The sequence below is a fragment of the Aphelocoma coerulescens genome, chromosome 3, assembly GCF_041296385.1.
Source record: "Aphelocoma coerulescens isolate FSJ_1873_10779 chromosome 3, UR_Acoe_1.0, whole genome shotgun sequence".
In the NCBI taxonomy this organism is placed as follows: domain Eukaryota; kingdom Metazoa; phylum Chordata; class Aves; order Passeriformes; family Corvidae; genus Aphelocoma; species Aphelocoma coerulescens.
Genome location: NC_091016.1, coordinates 73,000,365 through 73,027,751, shown reverse-complemented (window position 1 = coordinate 73,027,751; position 27,387 = coordinate 73,000,365). Strand labels below are relative to the sequence as shown.

Sequence of the window (27,387 nt, the reverse complement as noted above, 5' to 3'; positions counted from 1 at the left end):
TTCCCTTCTGACATTGTGCCAAATATTCTCATAAATTACTTTTTTCTTTCCCCTGTGGCTGAAATAAAGCTTCAGGGTTTAGGGTTCCTCAAGGCACTGTGGCATATTTTCTCATATATGGAAAACACAGAATAGCACAACAAAACAGCTTTTCACAGTAACGTTTTACAAGTAATTCTGCCGTCTTAATTTCCTCCAAATCTCTTGCATGAAAGGCATTGTATCCTAGTGACTGGCCGTGAGCCTTAAAGGGAATTTAGTTATATGGTTCTGAGCAGATAATTTCCCCCCAATTTGTTTGCCAAATGGGTGTCTAATTTACATTCCCAATTACCTGAATTGCATGCATAAATGAGCTAATGAAACACACAAATGTGTAACTGGTCATAAATAGTCATTTCTATGTGCAATTGCAGTAATTGTATGCTCCTCATGATTTTGAAAATCAAGAACTAATGTTAATTTGATGCTAGTTCATCTTGTATAACAGTTATATTTAAAGATTAAGTTTATCACTCAGCAAATGTGGCAGCCTTGTTCTATTATGTCTTTTTTCCATTATGGTTAATTGACGGATAACAGAGTTTAACATTGAAGGGACTTCTTCCTGCTGATAAGCAAGGTTCAAACATTTTCCTAAAATAAGCAGGACTGCAAATCTATTTATGTACTATACTGAGTCACAATAACCACAATTTTATACTCCTTTAAACAATGCATTTAAAAAGAAAAATTCATTTGAGGTAACGAGATTTTGGGGAAAGAGATAATAAGTCACATAACTATTTTTATCCACATGTTCTGATTCACAATAATCACATTACAGAAATATTTAATTAATGTAACACTTTGTTTTAGTCATGGGTCTGGCCAAAACCTAGGTCTCATTTTCTGTTTTCAAATGCAGGAAATCTTGTTACTTATTCTGCTGCCACCCAATCTGTTTTTCTCTTAGACTGCAATTGCTTTCTGGATAACATAAAACTAAGACCTCTATGAGAGAGATTAACAAGTGCCATGGTGCGACTGAAGGTCTCAAGTATCATATGAGCACTACTACATAATTTTACAAAAAGACTCAGGTGTTTTGTACTATTAAATTGTATGATGCAAAGACCAAGAATGTATATTGCAGTAGTAGTTCTAAGTCATTGGACATAGTTAATTTTAAAATTAAAATGCTTACTTCAACCACTTTACTGTAATGATTAGAATATAAACAATATAATTCAATTTCAGGGATTATGTTTTAATCTTCTGAAGGTAAGGTCTGACTTTGTATTTCTCTTTCAGCGGTTTTAACAATAGCAACAGGGTTGATAAATGCGGAGCCAGAAATTATTGCAAATAATGCACAGAAACATTACTGAATAACAATAGGTAAAAGACTAATCCAAAGTATATTAAGAGGATAATGTTGATTATGTTTATAGTTCGATAGCAAGTTGTGGCTGAATGCCATTCAAAGCATTTCACAGATTAGGCCTCAATCCTGTAATCTGTTTCACTCAGGAAATCCCCCAAGCCATCTGTGAGACTACTGTAAGAAATATTTAGGTCCTGTCATGCGTATGTCAGTGTGTCATTCCTGTCCCAGGCCTAGTAATGTGATCACTTTTGTAATATATATTATACTTACCAAAAAAACAAACAAAAAAATCCATTAGAACAGACAGTCAAGTTAATGAGTAGAAGCCAATAAAAGTGGAAAAACTCAAACTTGCCTTCAATAGCTGCTGGTTTCTTTCTTGGACTGTGTTCCAGAAGAAGACGAGGTGGTACGAATTCCTTATGTCCTGCGCCTAGGTATACAGGTTAAGAAGCATAGAAAATGGATTCACCAACAGGCTGAGCAGTTTCACTGGGAGCCTGAGCTCCCTTCAAAATTTCTCATGTTAAAAATATTACACCATGCATAAAATATCTTTCAGATACAACAAGAAGGAAATATATTTCTCAACAAATAGAGTAATTTATTTTTAAGAGTCACATTTGAAATCAATGAAGTCCATGTAACTCAAACATATGCTGAAATGCTACAGTTCTCTTTTTCTTCCTTAGACTCAAAAGAGACGAATAATACTATGATAATAAGGTTACATATTCATGATGCCTCTTCTACAACAAAGCCTTATTTTCTTCTGTCAAACAAATGATCTTTAGTTGCTCCCTCAAGTCCACTTATTATGAACTCCTGGAAACACCAGCAAAAATTATGATGTTTCTCATCCTTAAGGATTATTCTTAATTAGCCAATACCAACCAGGTCATGCATTATAAACACTGATGAGGTTCTGATTTCAGCTGCTGACTGAAACACCTCTACTCTCTCAGTGTGTTCAACTGGGACTTTCTGTACTGTCTTAGCCTATGTGCAGATACCATGCTTTGTAAAAAACATTTTTCATTTCATTTCTCCAAAGATTCACAAACATATTTAATGTACTCTTATGTTACTTATGCTTATTTTCTAGTTTATGACATATTTACAGTCTCTTTATTTCCTTTTAAGTTATTTCACTGGCATTTAGTCTCAGTAATTATCCTGTCATTGTCATTTGGAAAGTGCAATTTTTTGTGACCTGAGAAATAAAATTAAGTAGTTATGTACACTATTGATTCAGCCCTATGCACCAGCATACATTCACTGCACCAGAGTCCACATGCAAACAGACTGTTAAATCTCAGCTCCAGCTTCACATCAGAAACTCAAAGGCATGCTTCATGCTTGGTGATAGGCTCAGAAGAGAAATTAAGATTTTATTGGGCCTTGGAAACTGCAGTGTCTTACTTACCCCTCTCATTTTGCAAAGGTGTGTATACTCATGGGAGATGCATGAGAAAAACATCATCTTGAAGATAGCAGTGGGATTTGAGTATCGTGGTCTTAATGTTATTGCATCTCATCAGCATATGTACAATTGCAGGCACGTAATTTGGAAGCATGTGGTTCAGTTCATCCAATAATTTGTATAAAATATCACACACACAGCTGCTCAAACTTCATGTGTGCCTGATCCACTGATAAAATATTAACATGTTGATAAAACCAATGTATTTAAAGTGCTTTGCAACAAATGGTAATAATTTTACATTTTCCACATATTTCCTGTCTTGGCAATAAACCCAAGTGCATATTTACCAATCTCATCACAGAATAACTATAGCCTTAAAATGAATGTTAGGCAAACTTCAAGAATCCAGATGTTTAGCCATAATTTTCCAAACACTTTATGTCTAAAAAACAAAAATCTTGAAGTTGCAAACTGAACTAATGAGCTGCTGATTACCTTTGCTGCCAGCCAGAATAGAAAAGTTATATTCATAACCTCTGTCAACATACGGAAACTTAGATTGACTTTCTAGTTCAGAATGAAAACAAAAATCAACATAACAATTGATGAAGAACAGGTATTTTTCTACATTTCATCAAAGTCCTAGACTAAAGATTAGTTATTTATTTTTCCGTTTCTTTCTTTTTTTTTTCCTTTTTTATTCTTTCCAAAAGGAAAAAAAAAAAGGTGATAATTTTCATAACTTGGATTAATTGTTTTGTGTGAAAGAGAATAAAGGGCAGTGGTTCAGAATGTTGAGTAGATGAATAATGAAGAAGGATAGTCAATAATTTGGGCTACAGTGTGGCATCTACAGCATGGGGCAATGATCTAACTCCTCTAGGTCAAATTGTAGGCTGCCCCCATTATCTTCCTGTTCTTTGCTGTGGCAGCAGTTTTCTAATGATTGCACCAGTGTGCTCATAATGCCAGTATGATACCACTTATTGCTAATGACTTGTCAAGTTCTATTTTATAGCTTTACAAGTTTTAAGCAAATCATTTATTTCATGCAAATTGACCACATGATCCGATATGAGAGTGTTTTAAGCCCGAAAAGCTTAAGCTTCACAGATCAAAAACTTTCCCTTAGGCCAAAATGCTTGTTCTGAGCAGGTTCCCATGCACTCTGATAAAAGGCTTCTTTAATGTTTCCATGTCTTATTAAATGTCTCTCTATTCACTTTGATGGGAATGCAAAGGACAGTAGATGAATAAATATTTTATCCATTCTTTTGATGAAATATGTTAAAGGGGATAACCTAAGTTAAATTTCTTTTCCTTTTTCTCTCTTTAAATTATAAAGCACAAGTGGTTTTCTGTAGTACAGACAACTGATAAATAGAAATGAGGAATTGGCTTCAACAGATCAGACCATTAGGATTAATGATATCTACTATCTTGACTCTAGCAGTGGCCAGTTGGACACATATACATGATGCAAATGAGATGAAGGCAGGATGTTTTTAATGCTCCCAGTGGACAATCAGATTAGACCATGAATCACGAGAAGTTATTATCCTGATTACCACTATTATTACTGGACATACACTTATCTCACAGCTTTGAAAGTGCTTCATAAAAAACACTGTATAGTTATTTGCTTCTCATTTCAAATATAGCCTTCATTTTTCTATTACAAGATAAGCCACTAAGGTTCATTTAAGGTGCTTTTTTTTAAAAAAAAAATAGTTTGGATTTCTCCAAAAGATGTAATTGCAAGCACAAGAATGTGCATGCATTTCTATGCCAATCTGTCCCTAGAGCTGATCCACAACATTTTCATGTGTAACCTGTCCATGCAGTTGTGCTATAGGTATCTCCTTCATATATGATATTGTAAACAGCTGACAACAAATTACATATGATGAAAACTGAAAGAGCGAAATATTTTGGATTTAAGATCATGGGAATGCTCTCACCAGAAGAAAAAGTGTCACATTAAGACATGAGTACCTTCCTCCACTGCCTGAGAGGAAAGAAATAGGCTGCAAGGATGAGTAGAAGGTTTAGGACCCTAACTAGGTACCATGAATTCTTTGAAAATCAGCTACAGTCCTCAAGCTCTGGGAAACTTCTGTCATCAGTGTTTATTAAATTGCTTGAGATGTCTTGAAGAAATTAACTCTGGCATGGTTTATTGATATTTTAGATTCTTTTATTGCATGATAAGGAATACAAGACAAAGTTTAATTACCTTACTTTCCTCAGTCTAGGAAATGTCTTTCTATATATGTCAAAAATATTCATGTTTGCATATTGTGTATAAATTGATTTCTTATAAGAATATCAAATTATGTGAGTTTTCTTTATTCCCTGATCTTCTGAATTCAATTTGTCTGCAGTGACCTTAATAAGTGTCTAAATATATCTTTGTAGATAAAAAGATAAAAATACTTGTAAAATCATTATTATTATTATTATTATTATTATTATTCAGGCATTTCAGACTGGTGAATATTCCAATTGGGTATAGAGAGAAATAATGTCATCACAGAGTGCAACATGTGGAAATATCATTCCTGTGACTGTTCATTTCCTCATATCCATATACCAGTTACTTGAACAGGAGGAATCCTACAGTCCAACAGCACCAACACTTTGTTACAGTCTCTCGGTGCAGCAAAATGTCTTCAGATAAATCTCATTCTGCTCAGATGTGACATCATTCTCTAGTGATAGTAAAAATAACTCAAATACAGTAAGTGTCTTTTCAGAGTAATTTGTTATGAAAAGTAAATTCCAATCAAATGCTTAATGAATGTTGGAACAAGACATGGATCAGCAGAATGAGGCAAGACTGCCAAATATGCTTTTAGAGGACTGAAAACATAATGGAGTCCAGCCATTTTGCCCAGGCTTCCAGTTTTGATGGTAAGTTTCTACATGTTAAAGGTGAGTCTCTTCCCAGCTTTCAGTCATTACTCTCCAGACATTAGGCTGTGACTGTTCTGGGGAAGGGTTTCTCTGCTTGCTACGTGTCCATGAAAAACCTTGAGCAAACTGTTTTTCGTTAAGAAAGAACAGCTGAGGATCAAGAGGTGAGATTGTGTAACTGTAGTGTACAATGCAAATGCTCTTTTTCTGGGATGCATTACTTGAAATAAAATACTGATGCCCCATATAGTCATTCCTTCCCGAGGAACGCACTGTGACAACAAGGATTTCATGCACACTGGCAATTAAATGGTGCCTGGGAACATTACTGGGCTCTGGAATTCAGACATACATATTCTGCAACATGTTTTTGGATAGCCTCTGACAACTCTGACTTGTGCCAGGCAGCAGTGTCTCAAAAAAATTCATTAGCTCCGTTCACGAATTGGCAAGGGCCAGGGAATAGATAGCTGAGATACAGCCAGCCCATTTTGACCTCGAGGAAGTGTACTGGATGTGGATCTCTCTATGAGAAAAAAAATCACCTTCAGAGAGAGAACAGATGAGTTGAGTTTGACTTAGTAATCTAGATCTGGCCACAAGTCTTAACAGTGATAACAAAATTATGTCAGATAGGAAAAAATAGTCTAAACAGGGTTTTCATGACCTATTTGAAACCGAATTTTTGAGAGGGGAAGATGGAATTAATGGATAGTAAAATGAGGTTTTTATGAAAGTATATTTTAGTAGCCAACATATATTTAAGCTTTTTATTTGCTCTCAGGATGTGGCTCTTTATTAAATGGTTAATTGCCCAACATAGAGTGAAACTCTGATTTTACATAAGGTTTATTATATTACTTAAGAAAAACCTATGCTACAATATATGCAGTGATTACCAGTAGCAATGCAATCTTTTAAATTTTAGCATTATGTCACACTGACTATCAGCCAGTTTCTTTCACGATGCATAAGAAAAGAAGAAAAGGAGAGATTACATGAATAATGCCAAATCTATCTATGTTCCACTATATGCATGTATTTAAAATCCATTAACAATATCACAAATAATTCTGGAACTCTATATAGAGTCTAATTTATGAGTAAAACACATTATTGTGAGATATTCCCTCAACACACAGGCAATGAAACCAGGCCTGTACAAATAACTTAACACCCTTGGGAGGCTGTACATCGACTAAGCTGAAAACAAGGACCAGTAGGTTAAAAGTGAGGGTGTAGGAAGGAAGGATGCAGATTGGTATTCTAAATGCTATTTTGAAAGGGAGTAAGGGGAAGGATTAAATTTCTCATCTCAAGGCACCAAACAAAAAGTAGCAGCAACTTGATAGCCTTCTATTTTTAATACATAGAGATTTGAGTTCACCCTTTGTATTTGATCATAGATTCTTGCATATGTTTTTATGTTGTAATAATATAATACATGCTATATATATGTGCATGCATGAACATATAAATATGTATTGATATTTATTTAGAATGAATCATAGAAAGGTTAGGGTTGGAAGGGACCTTGAAGATCATTCTACTTGCTACCACGGTTTAGTGATGTTTCTGAACAGAAAATTCTTGATTTGGTAATTAAACAGGTGTGAGAACCATTGGTACAGACTCCTGGAGGTTGTGTGAAAATCAGTTGCTGTTTTTTCACTCAGACACCAAATCCAATTAAAGTCACAGCTGGGTATTTGTTTGATATATTTTTTCTTTTCCTGTGGTTTGTATCTCATACAATGCAAGTGTGCATAACAAGTGTACAAATGATGCAGGCAAAAGAGGCGTGGGTAGAGCTATAGGTGTTTTGGGTGGTTTTTTTTTTGGTTTTTTTTTTTTTTTGTTTGTTTTTTTTTTTTTTTAACTTAAAGTGGATGCTATGGGTCCAGAATGCATGAAAAGTATTTTAGCTGCATGGCATGACAGAGCTTGCAGTTTAATCTATTTACAAAAATATATCTGTTGAGAACTCCTTTACAAATATTTTTACCACAAAATCCTTCTTCAGTTCAATCTATATCTGTGAAAACAGATATATTTTTATGTTCAGGAGGCTGAAGTCATTAAGGAGTTAAGAGTTAAGTATTAACAGTTTTTTCATTATACATTAAGTAAGAAGTCACACAGCCTTTCCTGACATTAAAATAAAATTGAATTGAAAAAATTGAAAATTGAATTTGCTGCCTCCACTTCCTCCCATTATTTATCCTGGGCAGTTAGCAGGTAAAAATAAGCCTACATGTTATGTTTAGAAATATCGAAAGATGGATCTCAAAGAATTGAGTACAAGGACAGTGAAAATTATGGGTTATTGTGTGGTAATGAGGGGTTATTATAGTTATTGCTGCATAGTGGAGTACAAAAGGACTGTAAAGGCAGATTATAAAATGGAAATATATATTCAGTCTTTCTCTCTTTCTCTCCAAATAATTTTTAATAAATTGGAATCATATACAGTGACCCCTAGCACAATTAACATGAATATCAGGAGTTGGTATAGATGCTTTTGATTTCACAGTATGAAGTATCCAATTAAAACAGACAAGAAAACACTGCAACTAAATACTTTCAGCCAACAATTAAACAGAATGGAGGGGACTTATAAGTCTTATAAGTACTTATAAGTTACTTATAAGTAACTTATAAGTAAGTCACTTATTATAAGTTACTTATATATTACTTATAAGTAATAGACACTGACTATGCCATGTGAGCACTGCTCAGTAATTTATGTTCTTTGTGTTAGGTTCTTCTGTACATATCACTGTTTCAACCATCCTTAGTCCAACTGCATCTAAGAAACATTCAGTGCTCAGGTCAGAAAAGTTGAAAGTGATTGCTGCAAGGATGCTAATATTTTATATTGCCCTCAAGAAAGAGGGCATATGCCAGTTTTTGCAATTAAAAACAGCCTAAATGGATAAAAACAAATTACAGATACTATCATGCCTCACAAATACAGATATTTGTGGATAATGAATATGTTTAGTATAGAATTCAAACTAAATCCAAGTCTGTTCTCAAGCCTCAAAGTTTTTCATATCTCTGTCTTTTTGCTAGAATGAGAAAAACAATAAATTAATGATTATGTTACCTGTCTTGTCTATATTTGTGTCTCGGTTTTGGAGACAAAACCTCAGGAGGAAACGCTCCGGAGTGAGTGTCTCCTCTGAAGGGAAAAGGGCCTCCCCTTTTCCTCCATCAATGAGACAAATGGGTCACAAGAAGTGAGAGTGGGAAAAAGAAACCATACTGTTTATTAACACAAACAAAACAGGGTAGAACAGGATTAAAAAAACCCTCAAAATACAACAAATTCCCAGACAGGGAACAGACACTCGGGCTCGGACCAGCCGGGACCACCCCAAGGGCTCTCTGGACTGGCGAGGAAGGAAGGGAGGCAGTGAAGCAAGGGGAAGGAAAGGGAAAAGAAGAACAAGAAAAAACCAACAGAACCTTTTTCCCACTAGCTGGAACACAAAGGAAACCCAAAAAGCAGCACAGCGCTCCCGGCTCACTCCCTCCCGAGCCCTGCTGAGCCCCCCCAGAGCCCCCTTGGGCTGAGCCGTTCAGCCCCGGCCCTGCCCCCCGGGTCCATCCCAAAGGCACAGCGTCCTTGGGCATTGAGGGGACGGTTAAGGAATAAAGCGGCTTCATAGCATCACCCCAGGACAACCTGACAATCACCTAAGACAGTGAATCCATAGCCATACTTCAGAAGTTAGAATTTCAATAATGCAGTCTGAAGCTAGAGGGAAAAGAACTGAGAGGTTTTATTAGATCAAATATCAGAGTAGGGCCCAAAGGTGCAGAGGTGTTGGCTCCTAACTCCTGTTTACTCACTCCCGCTGAAATCACTGTGAGCTAAGTGCCATGGCTGCAATTATGAGAAACACTGGAAGAAACACTCCAGAAACACTGGAGACAATGGTTATTTTAAACCAATAATGCTTTGGGAACTTCTGATTCTTCTTTCCCTTTAGTTTTGCCAGGGAAGATCCTCTATCCTTTAAAGAGGCTATTTTTAGGACAAAGGGTCCTGGGATTCACTGTCATGAGTTCTAACGCTTGTGCTCAAGGCATCCTCCATGATTTTTGGGGAAATGACTTAACTTACCATGTCTTTCCATTGAATCTGTAAATAGATCTAACAGAAATTTAAAATAAATAAAAATTGAAAGTTGTGAGCATACAGCAACTAAAAATTCCAAATCCTAAATTCTATGAAAGAGGAAGCTCTAAAGGCTGAGCTTTTGTTGTGATGCTAAAATTGTTTAGGTTTCTTTTGTTTGAATCATTTGGATAGGGAATATCTTCTGCATTTATTCAAGAAAATTATTTCCCTCTCCATTTCTTCTTTTCCCCTTTCACTCACTCCCAAAATACTATAGCAATTAGCATTCATTTTTTTCCAGGTGGCACCACAGTTTCCTTGATTGAGTCTACAGCTGCTCCTGATAATATCATTTGAGGTCTTACAGAAAACTTGTCATTTCAAGTCTTCATTTGGACAAAATTCTTGCTTGCACATTTGCAGTATACTTCTTGAATGTATGTAGGCTCTCTCACTACCAGACATTTAAAAGTTAACTTTCAGACAGTTATGTCTAGATAAGTCACCCGAGGGATCCATTTATAGTCAATGGAGAGAAATTGGTACCTTCAAAGGGTGATTCATCTTTCCTAATTTAGGCATCTTTCTTAGGATGAAATTGTCCTCTGGAGACCTCCATTTCATAGCATTGGCTATAAAGACAGCTAAAGGTTAAAGTTGGGCAATTAACTTTTGGGTATCTAAGTGAGGTGCAATGAATTGCAAACATTTTGTTTTGCAGTTCTCCATGAAGATGATGCTTCATGCCATCAAAATATTCCAGGACTAAAAAAGCAATGCATGATTTTTCACCCTGTAAATACTGTCTGGTAACAGAGTGCTCCCCAAACCCCCAACAATTATATTATTAAATCTCACATAGAGAAAGGATTTTGTTTTAAAGCCTAACTAAAAAAAAAAACCAACAAAACAACAACAACAACAAAACCCCGAAAAACTCCAAAAAACCAAAAAAAACCCAAAACCAAATCCGAAAACCAAAAAAAAACCCCACTGTTTAGGTATTATGTGTGTGGGCATTGAACACCTTTTGAAATCTATGTTATTTAATTTGTCAGATAATACTGGGTGTATTGAAGGACAAAGTGAAACAATAGGAAGGCAGGTGAATTGTCAGAGGGAGGAATAGAGGTCCCCGATGGAGAAAAAATAAAGTAATCTTGACTCGTTATAGATATATGTCATAAGGTACATATCTTTTTGTCAGAGCAGATACATGCAGAAAGCAAGCTGACATCAAAAGAAAGATGCACCTGAAGAGAGAAAGGTGAAAGGAGTGGATCTGCCGCAGCTTACAGTCCCAGTGGCTGCAAATAGGATGCTAAGTAAGTGGGCATAAAACAAGAGAGCATTGTGTTGCTTAGGCCAAAGCTGAACACTCTTCTGTCTGCTGCATTTCATGTTCTCAGAGCAGAAGAGGTGAGGAATTATTGCTAAGCTGAAATGTTTCATGATGGAATGTATCTTGTCAAAGTACTTGTAGATCCTTTCTATACTCTTTTTATCTATGTGATATGGTGAACTGGTACCATTACTGTTGTTAAAAGAGAATCTCATCATTTTCCAGCAGGGACAGCATAGAATTCTATGGGATGAGCAGGGTAACTTCTCCTAGTTCCACAATAGAGATATAGGTTTTTTCTTTTTAATGAAAAATTCAGGAGAAAACTGGAAGCCCTTCAGAGCACGTTTTTTCCTTCTTCATGTTGTTTCAGTGTATTCAGCATCAGGAGGTGTTTAAAGGCACCTCGTGTAGATGTCAGCTATTTTCCTTTTCATTAAAGTTGAGAGAGATTCAATATACGGTGATTACCTTCCCTGAGAATTTTCAGAATTATATTCTAAAGGTAAAAGATTCATTAGCTAACTTAAAATTTTAGTGTTATATAACCTGGGACTACTAAACTGACTGAAGGAGAAGGTTGTGGGTTATCATGTCTCATGAAAGACAAATGTTTACTTGCAACCCATGTAGGACTCCTGCTATACTAAAATGGTTGGCATTTAAGATGCTGGCCATCTTGTTTAGCTTAAGCAACTCTGTGATGGAGCCTTGACTCCAACTTACTCTGACAGCCTCCCTATATTCATTCCAAGTGGCCTGCTTCCACCTCCTGTGTATTTCCTGCTTATGCTTGAGTAATGGCAGGAGTTCCTTGTTCATCCATGAAAGTCTCTTGCCTCTCTGATTTCTTGTTCATTGGGGTGCATCATTCCTGAGCCTAGAAGTGATCAACCAGTTCTCTTAGACACCTCTTCCCACAGGACCTGTTGCTATGGGATTCTTCCAAGAAGATCCCTAAAGAGGCTAAAGTTAGCTGTCCTGAAGTCCATGTTTGCAATCTTACTCCCTGCCCTGTTTCTCCTTGCCCAATGCTGCACTCCACAATCTCACGGTCACTGCAGACAAGATGGCCCCCAACCTTCACATCTCTAACAAGGCCTTCCCTATTTGTCACTATGAGGTCAACCAGCACAACATTCCCTGTGGGATCCTCCACTACCTGTTTGTGCCTTGCTGTTTTACTTCTCCAGCTTTCAGGGTAGTTACATTCCCCCACAAGAACCTGTGCCTGTGACTTTGAGGCTGCTTCAAGCTGCCTGTAGAATGCTTTCATTTTTAAACCTACTTGATGTAACATCAGTATCTATTGTAATAATTCTATCTACTGTAATTATTCTGGAAATCAATTATGAGTCATTAAATGTAATAACTATTTTACAAAGTCACATGTTAAACTTGTTTTTACCTTTTAAACAGGAAACAATTTGTTTAGTATTAGCTGTTTAAGAGGATTTTTGGCATTTAACTTTTGCCTTTATTTTCTAAATAGCTTACTTTTCAAAACTAAAGTATTTGAGTCTTTTGATGATCCTCCATTGAAATCAGCCTTCTTTTTGAAACTTATTTACTGAACTATGTGAAATGTTTATAATACTAAATAATAGTAATAAAACATAATGCAAGTATGGGAGTAATTTCATTAATCTCTCTGTCTTCACAGCTTAAATTGGTTTGTTTCCATTAAAATCAAATATTTAGACTAATTTACATCAGCAAAAGTTATGGCTTTCTCTTGTATCACATAATTTTGACCCTCAGAGTGCCTTGCAGTGAACTGTCAAAGAAAGACATACATTCCCTTCTGCAGAAGCAGAATAGAACACATTCCCTTTGTAGCTGTTTCCAAGAGAGGGAGCAATTTGAATTTTTTTCAGCAAAGTTACAATAAAGTGCCATAAGAGTGTTGACAGATGCAGCTTCATGTGCCAGCATCTGGCTCTGATTCACAGTGGGATGATATAAACTGGGAATAATGGATAGTTGTTTTGCCTCTGTGGGATGGTGTCAGGATTGTATACTGATAACATCCCCATTGAGAGATCAATGTCAGCATTTGACGAAATAGACACAGTTTTTGGGGTGAGAGAGGGGGGTCATAGACAAGAATCTTGTTAAAATTAGATCAGATATCTTCTCATAGTTTCTCATAGCTGAATAGAAGTTTAAAGAAGCAATATTTAACTCCAAATGTAGATAATGTTTATTGTAAGAATTGCACAGTAATAATTAATTTTCAGTTCCTCATACATGTATTTAAAATTACTCTTCATTAATTCTTTCCTTTCAGACTCTGAAAAGTATTCAAAATGGTTCCAGGACATTACTAGAGAAATACTAGAGAAATATTTCTGTCGTTCAATCATCTCCATTTATGCCATCCACAGAAACAAATGGGTTGGCAAGTGTTTCCTCATGTGAACAGCTCTTTGACAGACAATTAACTGTCAACTCTGAAGAAGAATCCAGATAAATCTTTTCAGATCTTGGGCTACAATATTTCCCTCAGCAAGCAGTAAAAAAGTAAAAAGTTTAAAAAGTAAAACTGGAAAAATCTCAATGCCTCCCAATATTTTTCTGTAGTATTTCACTTAAACAAATATCTGGCTTGCTTGTTTTCTACCACTGGGGACAGGGCTATTGAGTAGCTAGCACCAGAAAGCATCTCTCCATAGGAAAAAAATCATATTGTTTAGCATTTTCCCTCAAATGTGAAAGCCTATAACTCAGCTGACAGTTTTTCATGCTGAATTTCTCCAAAGAGCAAGCTAATAATATGCTACTTTCTTATTTATTATGACTGCTTTTTTTCCTTTTCCTAATTGCACTTCATCAAATATATCCCCAGTGAAACTACATCAAAATTGTCTCCATGTAAATGTAATGTAACAAGCTGAAAAGTTACTCCCTGCCATTGAGATATCCGCAACACATCCTAGTCTTTAATCAAGTAGGAGTGACACTTAAAAATAGTTCAAGAGCCTAAAGCGTTTTGCTATCTGAACAGCCAAGGGCAAGTATTTAGTTCCAGCACTACAGCCCACCCATGGCAAACACAGGCATTTTTACTTTCAAAATTAGCTTCTATTACTCTAGGGTTTTTTTTGCAGCAATATAGTCCCTGATCTTTCAATATTGATGTACCTTTATACCAGTATCTCCTTATTTGTTTGATATTAAATGGCAAGTATCATACTGACAGACTTGAAATGCTCTTGCCGTATTGTGTAATAACAGTAATCCCTCCTCTTTGACAGAATATTTCTTGACAATGGAGAAGAGATAAGCCTTGGAAGAAAATGTAGACATGAAGGATTTTCAGTCTACAATTTCCAGGATCAGGCAGTCTGTAAGATTCCCCATGGACACTCATCACAATTTGCCTTAATTTCTTGACTCTTCATGTTTGTCAAGGTGTGGTGTTCTTTTGGTTTTTTTTTTGTTTGTTTGTTTTTGGGGTTTTTTTTGTTTTTTTGTTTTTTGTTTGTTTGTTTGTTTTGTTTGTTTGTTTTGTTTTTTTTTTTTTATGAGCATATGTGCAAAAGGTGAGACTTCAATGACTTTTTAATGAGAAGGTAGGATGACTGTTTTACCCTGTAAGATACTCTCTTGCGATGTGCACATACCAGAAATCCTGGTGAACTTCTCCAAGGCAAATATTTTTTCAACAGTATAAGATAAGCAAAATTGTCTACATCACATTGGATTTGGGACCCAGGCATGGAAATACACAATAAACATATAAGGGTACATTGATAAAAGGAACTGATATGGCCACATTCCTTTGCAATCTAGCTGTATTGGAAGTGGAATAAGCTCCATAGGGCAATTGTGTGCTTCAGTGCTAAGGTTTTAGGAAGTCTAAATTATGAATAATACCACATCTGTGCTCCCACTGTCTTTGTTGCCAATTAGGCAACTGTAAAGATCATCCAGTAGTAAGTCGGGTGTACTGTGAAATGCAAGTGGTTTAACCAAAATCAGAACAGAGTAAAACTATGCATGCAAAATAAACTTCTCAGTGATTAAAAAGAAAACAAAATCAGATCATGAGTAGACAACATGCCGGTGAGAAAAAGAAAGGTGCATTTTTTGACTAAATACCCAAGACATGCTTATCACTCTTAATTCAGCATGCACAACCCCATGCTGAGGTGCCATAAAGAAAGACAGACAGGCAAGAATCCAATTTCAGTAGTTGCGAAACAATAAAGACATTTCATCAGAACAGCTCCTTGATCTGCCAGAGTAGTGGCTGGCAAGCATAGCAGGGAAAGTAGGGGAACAGTGGGAAAACAGGCTTATGGCACAGGGGGAATAAAATAGAGTAGATCCAGTTAACTTAGAGAATCATGTGCTCCATGCTAAAAGAGTGACCAATTAGTGCCCCTGAAATCCATCCACACGGGTGAGGATTTCAAACTCTCTAACATAAAAAAAATAGTTATGAAAACAAATTTAAACTTTCTACTAAAATAGAACCCTTTCTCCTACCCATAAAAAAATAAAACAATGAATAAGAACATTAGAAATACTACTCACAACAAAATACAGGAATAGCAAACAAATTATCAAATACATGGAATAAATTATATCCATGAAACTACATAAGTCAGTGGCCTTCTGCGTCAAAATGCTATCTTGGACTTCAGAAATGCCAATAGAAAAATAAGGGTAGCAGTCAGAACTAATGTTCTTAATAAACAAGCTTTCCACCTTAAGTTTTAATCTTTATAAGGAAAACTTGGAAAATTAATCCTGAAAGAAATGCATATTAATTCTTCATTTACAGGCAGACAAAAGGAGTACAAGGCAATTTGGACAGAGTGATTTGTTAATGCTGAGACAGTACTGCCTTGGCTGAGCAACTGTAGTCCAGGGACAAATAAGACCAGAAAAATCTATGAAAGGAGGTTCAGCAGCTCCCCTGAGAAATTGTCACTTATCACAAGCATGATACACAGAAGGTAAAAAATATTTTTAAGGTCCATTTCTCAAGAGATAAAATCATAAAGCAATTTTTTATACTGTATGCAGTAGGCCTCAAGTGGTCTACATATAAATATCTCAGTAGAACCCAAATGGTCACTGTTACAGTCATGATATTCATGGGAAGGACTACTGGATTAGAAAATATGAGTTTGTGACTAAAATTCCACTATTATCTATTGTAAAGGGCTGAGAACCTCAAGTACTTATCTTTCATAAAAAGTAAAATAGAAATCTTAGAAGTTATTTGATATTGATACAATTATTGTGACTTTGTGTGTGAGAACGTGCATGAAATTTGTCAGTATCAAGGACAAATACTAACCAGCGAAACAAAAAAAAACAGCTAATGCTGCATGAAACAGCTTAGCAAAAATTCTTCCTTATATGACTTCCCTGAATTCCCTGTGTACATTTCATTCATTTTTTATAGCTAAGACTGCAGTGTCATGATGAAACTTTGAGCAAATGAAAAACATTTCAACTTCATTTGTTTAAATCAACACAAGAGCGTTAACAGACCTCTAATGGATGGGTGTGACTGAAAAAGTGCATTAATTGATATAGTTTAAAAATTATATTTTTTAATGAAAGCTAAGGAACTGAGCTTTACTTTTAATGTTAATTTTTGAGCACTATAAAATGCTATATTAAGTAAGCTATTTTTTTGTAAATTCTTGCTTAAAATTTACAAAAAAATAAAACAATCTAATCTTAGGAGTAATGTACAATTTTTTTATAATAGAAATATTGCAAAAATACTTTGAAAGAAAAAATGCTGAATGATATTACTATTATTAACATTATAAATCCATATATTTTAAGGAATCAGAAATTCATGTTTGATACCATTAGTCATAGAAAATTCCAATATGTCTATGTGAAGGAATTTTCTATGACAAAAAATGTTTCTTTTCTCCTTCACAAATGGTAATATTGAGATTGATAGAAATGATTCATTTTTTGAAAGAATTGCAGTGTCAAGGTGACTATAATTAAATTCCTCAGCTGATTTGCACTCAGAACCCATTGTTTGGACAAAGTTCTTTACCATAAAATATATAGACAGATAAAAGGATATACCAGATTTTAAAGCTAATTGGATACTAGGGTTACTAAAGGGTGTTTTCCTCACTTTTATCTATTCAGTAAAATGAATTACAGTAATACTTCTGTTCACAAAAGGACAGTGTAAAAATGAGCACTGTGCCTGAAAAAGACAGTAACAAACTAACTGAGCACTGTTTGGTTGCACTCTCCTCAATGATTTCCATAAATCAAGGCTGATCATACCTGACCTCTACCTTGCTTCTCAGAAACACAGTCTGGATGCTTCAGCATTGCCTTTCACAGACAGTGAAAGGCAATGGGTTGACTAAAAAAGACAGTGGGTTGACTAAAGCTTGGGGTTCTTTTTCTCTCCCACAAAAATGTGTCTGGCTTCAGCACAACAACCTTCTGCAGCATTTAACTTCAGGTGTCAACAAGTGACTTGCCAGGTCAAAAAGCAGTTGTTTTACAGGTGGAGCCCCAGGTGGACTTTGGGAGAAGTTAAGGGGCAGTCCTTTTCCATTTCACTGACAGTTTAGATTATTTAAGATGCTTTATGATTTATATCCTCTTTTTGGGGCCTAAACCTGTCACCCTAGTTTTTCATTCACCTGTAAAGCCATCTGATCACCCAATGTACATTTAATGTCCTTCAGCTCTTTAACCTCTGATTTCTTACCGCAAGTCTGTCATAGCATACTAATATGACACAAGACAAACACTGGAAGGGAAAAGTCATGTCTTTTATCTTCTGAAATTCAAGTTGCTACAGGCTTCCCTCTCTATCTTACTGCTCCCCTTCATGGTTTTCCAGTTTCCTTGTAGCTGGAAAGGTCAAAATCGATAAAAAACAGACCTTCCCTTCCTACAGCATGTCTGCTCTGGCTCAGGAGAGTGTCAAACAGGCCAGGGAGCCTTTTTCACTGCTGCTTGTAAATGTTGGGAGAACTGTAAAAAAGATCTTGAAGATCTCCATGAAAGTATTTCTCATGTGATTTGTTGATGGTACAGCCGTGTAAATCCAGAAACTAGGCCATTCACATTGGTACAGGGTGTTATTTTCAAAATCAAAGCTGATTTTGAGACTGAAGGTCTCTGGAAGTTTTGGCTAATCATTTCCCCCTTTGAGCCTAAACCAGTCCCTCTGTTTCTAACTGGCTGTCTTTAGAAGCCCTAGAGGTGATGCAGTATTTTGTTCCCTTTTAATGGAACCCGCTACCTCTCCATGTCGCTCTTTGAGAACAAGCCACACAAACTCTCTCCCTTAAGAATCCCAAGTTTGATAATTTTCTCTCCACAAAAATCTGTGCCCTCCATCTCCCCTTTCTTTCTCAGATAGATCCTTAGGACTTCCCAGCTCTGTCTGAACCTGGTCATGTCAAGAGAGGATGTAAGCCACAAGGCAGAGATAATAAAAACCACAACCAATTCAGAGGTGTACCAGTGGAGAGCTTGTTGAGCAAATAACTGAATAAACAAAGCTTTTAAGGCTTAGTGTGTCCTTAAATATTCTCTCCTTGACTCATTTCATTAATATTATTGCTTTTCATTCCTAGGATTATGTCCTCTCTACAGTATGTCTAGACTTCAGCAGGAAGAATATTTAATAAATAAGGTCAGGGTAGACTGACTTAATATTATGAGATGATGCTCAGTCATCATCAGTAGCTCTATCTTCCTTTTTTTCGTGAGGAATTAAGTGTCTGTGTTAGAACAGATTAGCATGGAGATGTGGGAAGATAGAGGATAAAGCACAGAAGTGATGGATCAGCTAAAGTATTTTATATACTACCAACAATGGAAGTTCTATTTTTGAAGCATTTTGGAGCTAAGCCTTGCTATTTGTGGGGAAAAAAACCACAATAAAACAAATAATAAGCTATTGACAATAAGCTTCTTCCTCTTGCATCTCAGCCAAAAGAAGCACAGAAACTTTTAGCAATTTCTACAGCCTTCCATTGACTCTTCTTTTAACATAACCTTGATTTTAATTCATGCATTGTAGACAGAAAATTAGAAGCTTTATTAAAACAGCCATTAGCTCTTATGCTTTATTAAAACTATTTGCACACTCTTTGTTGCTCTTGTGAGACCTTTCAATAATAAAACCCACACTTTTAATACATAAAGGAGCAAAAACTCTCAGGGAAACAGAAGAATATTAGAACAGAGTTCAATGATATAGGAAAGTACCTGGATAAAAATCCCCTTGCGCAAACATGTCAATCACATAGCGACAGAATGCATATTGATCTAACAGAGCAAAAAGGAAAAGAAGAGCAATGAAGAAAGTAAACTTAGAATGTCATTTGTATTTAACAGTGAAGAAAAAGTTTGGCAGTGCAAAGACATCTCAGTAGCCTTTTCATAAGTAGTGTTACTTATTATATATTTGTGTTTTTTCCCTGACCCTCAAGTGATTCACATGTTCAGAAAGTGAAAATTTTTTGTCCAGATCTAATTCAAAACCTCTAGCCACGGACTGCAGATCTTCCAGTGTCCCAGAGCTACCAGCTCTTTTTCTGGGCCAGCTTTGTTTGCATATATCCTAACCACATGCATAAGTACTGTGCAAACTGCTGCCTGGCCACCAGTCTCATACACTTTTCCTTATCCTTGAAGGTCAATTTCACAGACAGCTGATAGAAAATTTTTAAAAAAGGTTTTTTATCACAGTATTTTGTTAATATGGTTTTAACTGTATAATAAACACATACATTTAGTTAATGGGAATATAAAGAGAACTCTGTACTTACACTCCTATGGCAGTGAGATTTTCCACAGAATTTTATTGATTCACTACAGAATTATTTTTCAAACATTAATCTTAACAAATATATATGTATATATTAAATCTGTGTGCCTATATATATTTTTTAAAACTACACTATTCAGAAATTAAGGCTTCTGAATCTAAATGAAACTGACTCCAGAAGTGTTGATTATCTATTGATTTTTCCAATACATAAGCAGAGCTGGGGAGCTTAATAAAAATTTCTAACATTAGGAATGGTGAGGAAAAATTATCAGTTATAACTGAGCACAAAAGAATTTCAGTATTGCTGGATTCTTTAGTTGGTCAGGAAAAAATAGCCCCAGTGGACTCTAAGGGGCATTAGCTTTAAAAGCTAATGTTGATGTCTAAATGCCAGCACTGGTTATCTAAGTCAGTTCTCAATTGTCCTTGAGTGAAGCATATTCATCCATCTGTCTGAGATTCTTCTAGCACAGCTCCTACACGGCAGAAGTTACATCTCTTCCTCTCTCCACCTCTTCTGGCATCTCTGTCCTACTCACTTACAGAGCTACTTGCTTTCCCCATTGCCAACTCCAAAATAAAATGATGGTGGCTTTGGAATAATTGAAGTTTTTAAAATGGCATTGCTGTTACATTTAAATGCAACACGTTATTCGCAAGTGTGTAACACTCATTATATCATTTTCTTCTATACATAGTTCACTGCTGCATCAGTATCAGTCGATGCTGAGGCATTTCTGTGACTGCTGCTCTGTTATGTTGACTGCTACAGCAGTCCTTGGATGGACAACTGCAGCTTTCAAGTATTATTTCCTATTCAGATGTAGAAATTAGGAAAAGGTTTACCAGCTCAACAAATATCTAAGTACATTTTCTAGTTGATAGAAGCCTAGGCAGCTATTTTTTGTTAATGTGATGGCAAGGGTAATACTAGTCAGTACTGTAGAGCTTGGGGCAAAACTTTCAGCATGTACACAGGGCTGTGCTTGTAAACATTGCTGTTAAAACCTCTAATGAATATTCATAATAGTTTTTGCTTTCATATCTAGGAATTCAAATTTATCACTCTGGCTGACTCCAGCTTTGCATTCCATCCTTAAGGCTACAATATCTGCCCTAAGTCTATATGATGATTCTAAAAAAAAAAAAGTAACAGTGTGTGTGTGAGAAAACATGTAGAGATCTGTACTCTTAAGCCCACCTAAAGCTACTGAAGCCAGCAGAGTGTTTGCAGTGACATCGAAATAGTTGCAATAGGGCCTTAGTGAGTATTAATAAATAAAATTGAGCAACACCAATTGTTTAGCCCAGAAAGCAAGTTTCAGGGCACAGGTCTTGCCCAAAAAGCTGTTTTTCTGAGTTCTCTTTTGCCAAAACAAGCTGCCTCCATCCTTGCTACCTGTTGGGAAAATTCCCTGGACCATTTGGGGCGTTGTACAGAAGACTGCAGGAGGATATGGGATAAAACTATGGCAGGGGAAGATACACTGTATGGACAATGCCGAGACAGAGCACACGCCTGTGCTGGTTCTCTTTGAGTTATGATATAGACATAGCCTGAGGCCCTAGGATCACACCATTTCACTGATATTAAAATAATCTATTCTTTAAACATAGTAGTATAGACCAGAAATAAAACAGACTGTGTTGTTGATTTTTTTTCTTTTTCTGTTGTTGTGGGGCTTTTTTGTGGGTTTATTTTATTCTGTTTTGTGGAAATGCAATTTGAATAAACTTTTGAAAAAAGCCTTGATCTTGATTGTCTCTGAGAAAGAAGATTTTGTATTAATTTTCTCCTCATAGTGTTTCTTTAGAAATTCAACCCAAAAAACTGGGATTTATAAAACAAATTGAAGGCAGAATGTGAATCTCTGAATAACAAAAATATCATTTCTATATAACATAGCAAGGTGCACTATATCATCCAATTTAAGTTCATAGGAATGCTACCAATCAGTAAAGATTGAAATCTAAGGAATTTTAAATTAATATGATTTTTCAAGTACCTCTTCATGGCTAAAAATCCATTTTAATTTAAACTCTCTTATTGAAAGGAGAATTTCACATTTTAGTTTTCGCTTATAACTCTGTAATAGAGGCACAAATATTCATATAAGTACAATAAATCATGTCAAAGTTTGGGACAGATTCTTAATGGTAAAAATACTCACAGATGTTTCTGTTGTTGGGCTTCATGTGATTTACCCAGGGACATGACCTATCTTTTTAAATTTTAATTTCAGTACTAAATGATGAAACAGCAGGGAAATCACAACTCCTCTGTCATCACTGCTATATTTTTTACATTGTTTCAGATAAACTGGCAGAACTACTCCCTTGAGCAAGTAAAAGTAAAGATTGAAGGATCAGGAAATCTCTGCAAAACTGCATTGAAATTATGTTCACCTTGGGTCACAATGGGACTGAAATATATAAGTGAATTTTTTAGGCTATCTAGCTGGGTAACAGTGGCTTATGGTAGAAAAAGGAAGCACAACAGCAGGAAATGCAGCTGTCACTGGATGTGTGTAGCCCTGTCTCCAGTGATAAGGGCAGCTGAAGAGGCTCCTTCCTTTCTCCACTCCAGCTGCTTATTCTCATTTTCACCTGCTGGGATTCTGTGCACAGTCCTTGGGGTCACACTCTAAAGCAGACTTAGAAAGTGATCTGTTAATATTTGATGTCAAGATGGATCATTTTGATAATATTTATTAGCTAAGGTTGGTGGTGGGAACCCCATAAAAACCAAACCAACAAACAAAAACCACCACTACTCTCTTTGGTCTCAATAATCTTTGATCCCTACTTAAAATATTTTGTTGTCAGGGATCAAGGTGCTTCATCTGCACACCATTTCTTTTTGAGAGCTTTATCCTCAACAGTATAGAGTGGATCCACTGTGCACTGAAAATCTGCCAGAACAAAAAATTGAAAGAGAATTTCACTTCCCAAGCAAACGGAACAAATTGCTGAACTTTCTCCTTGGTCACAGCAATCAGTGTGATAGATGCTGCTTTGATTCCATGCCTCAAAGGTCCCAATACTTCAAGTAAAAGACAAAATTAACTAGAATACAAATAAATTTTAAAACATACTAGTTCAGCACACTATGCATATCAGAAAGTGGACTATGTCTCACACTCAGTTTTCTAGAAAAGTGTAATTTAGGCAACTCCTAAGGGGTCCAGAGCGATGGTTATGAAAGTGAGAGAATCTGCTCAGGCAGACTCAGATATTGAGGCAGGGACGGCTTCTTTGATGTTCAGGCACAACGATTTATCTGTGGTTAACAGCTGAAAGGATCAGATAGGTGCACTATGCAATACTGAACTGCCTCTGTCAATGTCAGAATAATTCCGTGGCTGCAGTGTGGCAGTTCATACAGAAAGTCAGTCCCTGCTGCCTTCATTCATACAAAATTGTACTTAGTGCCATGGAAATGCCACAGGGAAATCAGGGAACCAGTCTGTGCAACCCAGGAGTAGAAGAGCCCAGGCTTACTCTGACAAAGGGGAGCACATAGTTAACACCTTGTTAACTGTATGGTGTTGATGCACATTGATTCTTTGTTTTATCACTTAATTTCTTCCTTTCATGAGAGTAATAACATTTCTTTCCTTTTTAGGAGAAATTTGGCAGCTGTTCGCATTAAATTACATCAGCAGGTATGTCACTACATTGTACAATACCTGACAACCTGACAGTGCCTCATACAATATGATGTTAGATAAATTGCTACATTCCCTTTACTCTGTCACTATTTTCTTTATGGTTACAGAGGAAATATGCAGATGTAGAAACAAACCAAAATTCAAAATAGGTCATTGGACAGTCTGAATTTTCAAAAATAACTCCGCTCACAATCTACTACATTCGATGCTACTGAACAAATCCATGAATTCTCAGACCTATCTGAAGAAAAATTGGTCCTTGGTACAGAAGGATTTAAATTACAATGAATCTTTAGCCATGAAAAACTTCTAGAACCTTAAAATTATATACATTAAAGTTATTTAATTTTCTGTAATCTCATCCTAGCAGTGTGAGGTTCATGTGGAGTTTATTTGCAATCCACTTTTTTTTTCATGGGTGGACTTTGGTCCTTGACAGATTTAACTCCATTCTCTCTCTTTCTTCCCTACTACCTTTCTAGGATCTTCATCTGTTTCCTCCTCATTTTGTTTACCTTTCTTGTCCGATTTAGTTACAGTCTGAAGAGCTTTCTCCTCCTTAACTTTCGTTTTGGCCTTTATTAGCCCAGTTTCTGTTGGTCTTGTCTCTGCCTGCTTGACCTTCTCTGCCATCTTTGCTTCTCCTTTTCCATCCTTCACTTCCTTTTTAATTTTTGCTTCCACTTTAGTGCTCTTTACTTTCTTCTCCTCTGCAGGTAACAAAGAAAAAGCTGTCAGTGTCATTCCTTCCCCCCCTCATAATACTCAGTGCCATTTATTTTATAATGTGCTATTAATAATGAGCATTTCTTCATTATTAACAGCTTGGTAATGATGAAAACTACAATCCCCTCAAACCAGGCAGAATTAAACAGAAGTATGAGATCCAAACGGGTTTTATCTTCAGTGCTATACCACGTACTTGGCTGATACTAAATATAATAGAATATGCCAAATAATATTAAGTGTAATGACAATATGATAGTTTTTATGGTATAAACTAGGGAGAAGGATGTTGGTCATTAAGCAAACAAATATGGGAGGTACTTCCAGGTAAAATCTGAGCAAGTTTAGACTCCAGAGACCAGAGTTAAACTCTGTTGTAAGTTGGAAAAATAGTGTGTGGCATGATGCACTGATTCTAGGTCTCAGTCCAAGAAGTTTTGAGTTCTTGAGTCTGACTCTATACCAGTTCTCCCAGCTGAAAGTGTATGAGACCAATTCATGAGATGTCCCTCAGCAGAGTGAGGAGGCTTCCAAGGAGAATTACCAAATTATAAATATCAGTAGCTGAAGCCACACAGAGCTTGGTGAGACCTGGAGTATTTTTTCTGGTTTTGTGTGTCAGCAACTTTTTCTCACCTGAGCCATGGATGCTGGCAGTAAGTGTGTTTCTAGTTGTCTCCAGTGGAAAATCCAATAGTAGTATAAAGTACCACTGGATACATTTTAAACTAATCTGTTTAGTGTGATGTTTATACTTCTGTTTTCTTCATAGATCTAAACATCTCCTTCCTTGAGGCAGAACTTGTATGCTATCAAATTTGTGGTTTCTGTAAGGCTCTAGGCTTCAATTTCTATTAAATCACTGAGCTGACTAAACTGATTTTATCAATATGTAAACTGGAATATCTAACTACTGCAAACCAGAATTCAGGTATTTATGTATGAGCTTAACTACTCCCAAACACAGCCATGGTATGGCCAGATATTGCTGGCTAGTGGAGAATTAATTTCCTTAACTAGTTATAGTGAAAATGTATGTCAGATCATTTGCAGGTAGGTTTACTTGTTTTTCATTGAAATGGTGGTTTGTACTTTTATTTTCAATTTGAAATTTCAACAGATTTTGAAAGGGATTAAGCACAGAATTAATCCCTGGATGTTCTAGAGACATTTTAATTCTGATTAAATATTACTTTCATTTTAGTTTCATGTAGCTGGTTTTTCATGCACATTTATCTTCTTGGATAAAATAAAGTTTATGCATTTCAATATTGATTCAGTTTAAAAAATGTAATACAGATAAATACCTTTAGGAAGAGGTTTCTTTTCAGCTTTTTCATGTCTTTCAGGTACATCTTTTTGAGTTACTAGAAATGAGAACAACTGTATATTAGGGAAAAACTCACAAAGATCAAGAAAATCTTGCCAAAAAACAACATCATCACTGAAAATTTCACATTTCCTTACAATTCAGGTTTTTCAGTTTTCAAAATTCTTGTTCTCAGATTCACATAGTGGAATGCAAAACTCCTAAATATCTGTTGAGACTCCCTTACCAGAAGACAAGTGAGTCACACAGATCTGAAGCTTTCTAGGGAACATTTTTACTGCATATTCCAGATGTCACAAACTTGCTCACGTCAAGTTCTGAGCAGACACGGACTTGGCCTTGTGCTCCAGCCAACAGGAAGCCCTGTGGCTGTGTTTGTCTTACAGAAAGGTGTTTTTCTTAGCTTGGGCTCACTGTCTACAAAAACAGCCATAAGTCTGGAGCTCACTTCAGAGCCCATCTCAAGTGAGTTTATGTCTGCACAAGATACACTGTTTAAGCACACACATGACTGTGTTCCAGAAAGGCTGTTAAAATTTTATGCAGACCTCTATCTTTGCACCTCCTGGTCACCATCCAGACAGATTGCCAGAACAAACCAGCCTTGAGAGTTAATTACACTTCTTTCAACTGATAACTACAGAATAGCAACATCCTCTCTAGCTGAACTCCATCCTGGAATTCTTGCCTGTATGAACCATGACTGATATTTAGACTTGGTTTTATTTTTTTTTTAATATAGTTGTTTTTAGATAATGTGTTTAAAAAACACTCATATCACTGAGGCTTTCTGGAGCCTTTAACAGAGTCTGCAGAATTACCTTGAGTCTTTGCAATGAGCACAGAGAAAATGTGTTGGCTGTGTGGGAAGTAGCTAGACAATTTTCAGTATGCCCATTCCCCGAAGCTGACCAGGACCTGAACATTCTCATTTCCTAGGAACTGCAAGTGGTTGAAATTACCCCTCAGCACTGCTGGTAGCTAATCCAGTTTAGAGCAGACCCCTGAGAAAAGGGAGGTGATCCTGGCAACAGAAAGCTCAGCAGCACACTGCTGGCAGAAATGCACCTTTGGACATGCTGAGGACAAGTGCACTGATGCCCTGAGTCCATCCATAGGGACTCATGGTAGGGAAACAGCCCAAGAGAGAGCAGCATGGCTATGTCACACTGCAGCCACAAATCTCTGCAGCTGCAGTGTCCAAATTCTTCATAAAATTTTCCAGCCAGTGACTGGAGCCATGGCTGCTATTAAACACATTAACGCTCTAAGTGATTATTTGGTTAGCTAGCAGAAGATAAATGGGTAAAGAGGCTGGCTGCTTGTTAGGACTATCTCAGTGATTCTTGGAAGTTATTTGCTTTTCAAATCAACACAGACACTGTGGGCATTTATTTTCTCTAGATTACTTCAGCATGATTTCATTTTATGAAAAAAATCCCACAGTTTCAATCTATACAGTGAAAGCAGAAAAGTATGAACATTATCCCTTTAAAAGAGAGACTGGACAATGGCTACCCTTCAAAGTCTTTAAGGCTATAAGTCTTCATTCTGCTTTCTTTCTTCACTTCTACTTTCTGTTTTACATTTCTCCTTAGAGTATGGTCAAGTCAAAAAAAAGGGTGATTTGTACATTTGCATCTATATTGTCTGAACATATTCAAATTAAATCTAGTTAATT

At 36.3% G+C, this 27,387-nt stretch overlaps 1 protein-coding gene across 8 annotated transcripts in view; it reads right to left on the bottom strand.

Annotated features, from left to right (window-relative positions):
- The window catches only part of TRDN (triadin), a 227,863-nt gene that overhangs the window by 123,726 nt on the left and 76,750 nt on the right, over positions 1-27,387 (bottom strand). For all 8 annotated transcript variants that reach the window (XM_069010861.1, XM_069010857.1, XM_069010862.1 and 5 more), the window contains 3 exons: positions 25,684-25,743; positions 24,166-24,360; positions 1,725-1,802 (listed from right to left, as the gene is read on the bottom strand). In XM_069010861.1, coding sequence (XP_068866962.1) covers positions 1,725-1,802; positions 24,166-24,360; positions 25,684-25,743 — 333 coding nt within the window. The remainder of the gene's footprint in view (positions 1-1,724; positions 1,803-24,165; positions 24,361-25,683; positions 25,744-27,387) is intronic.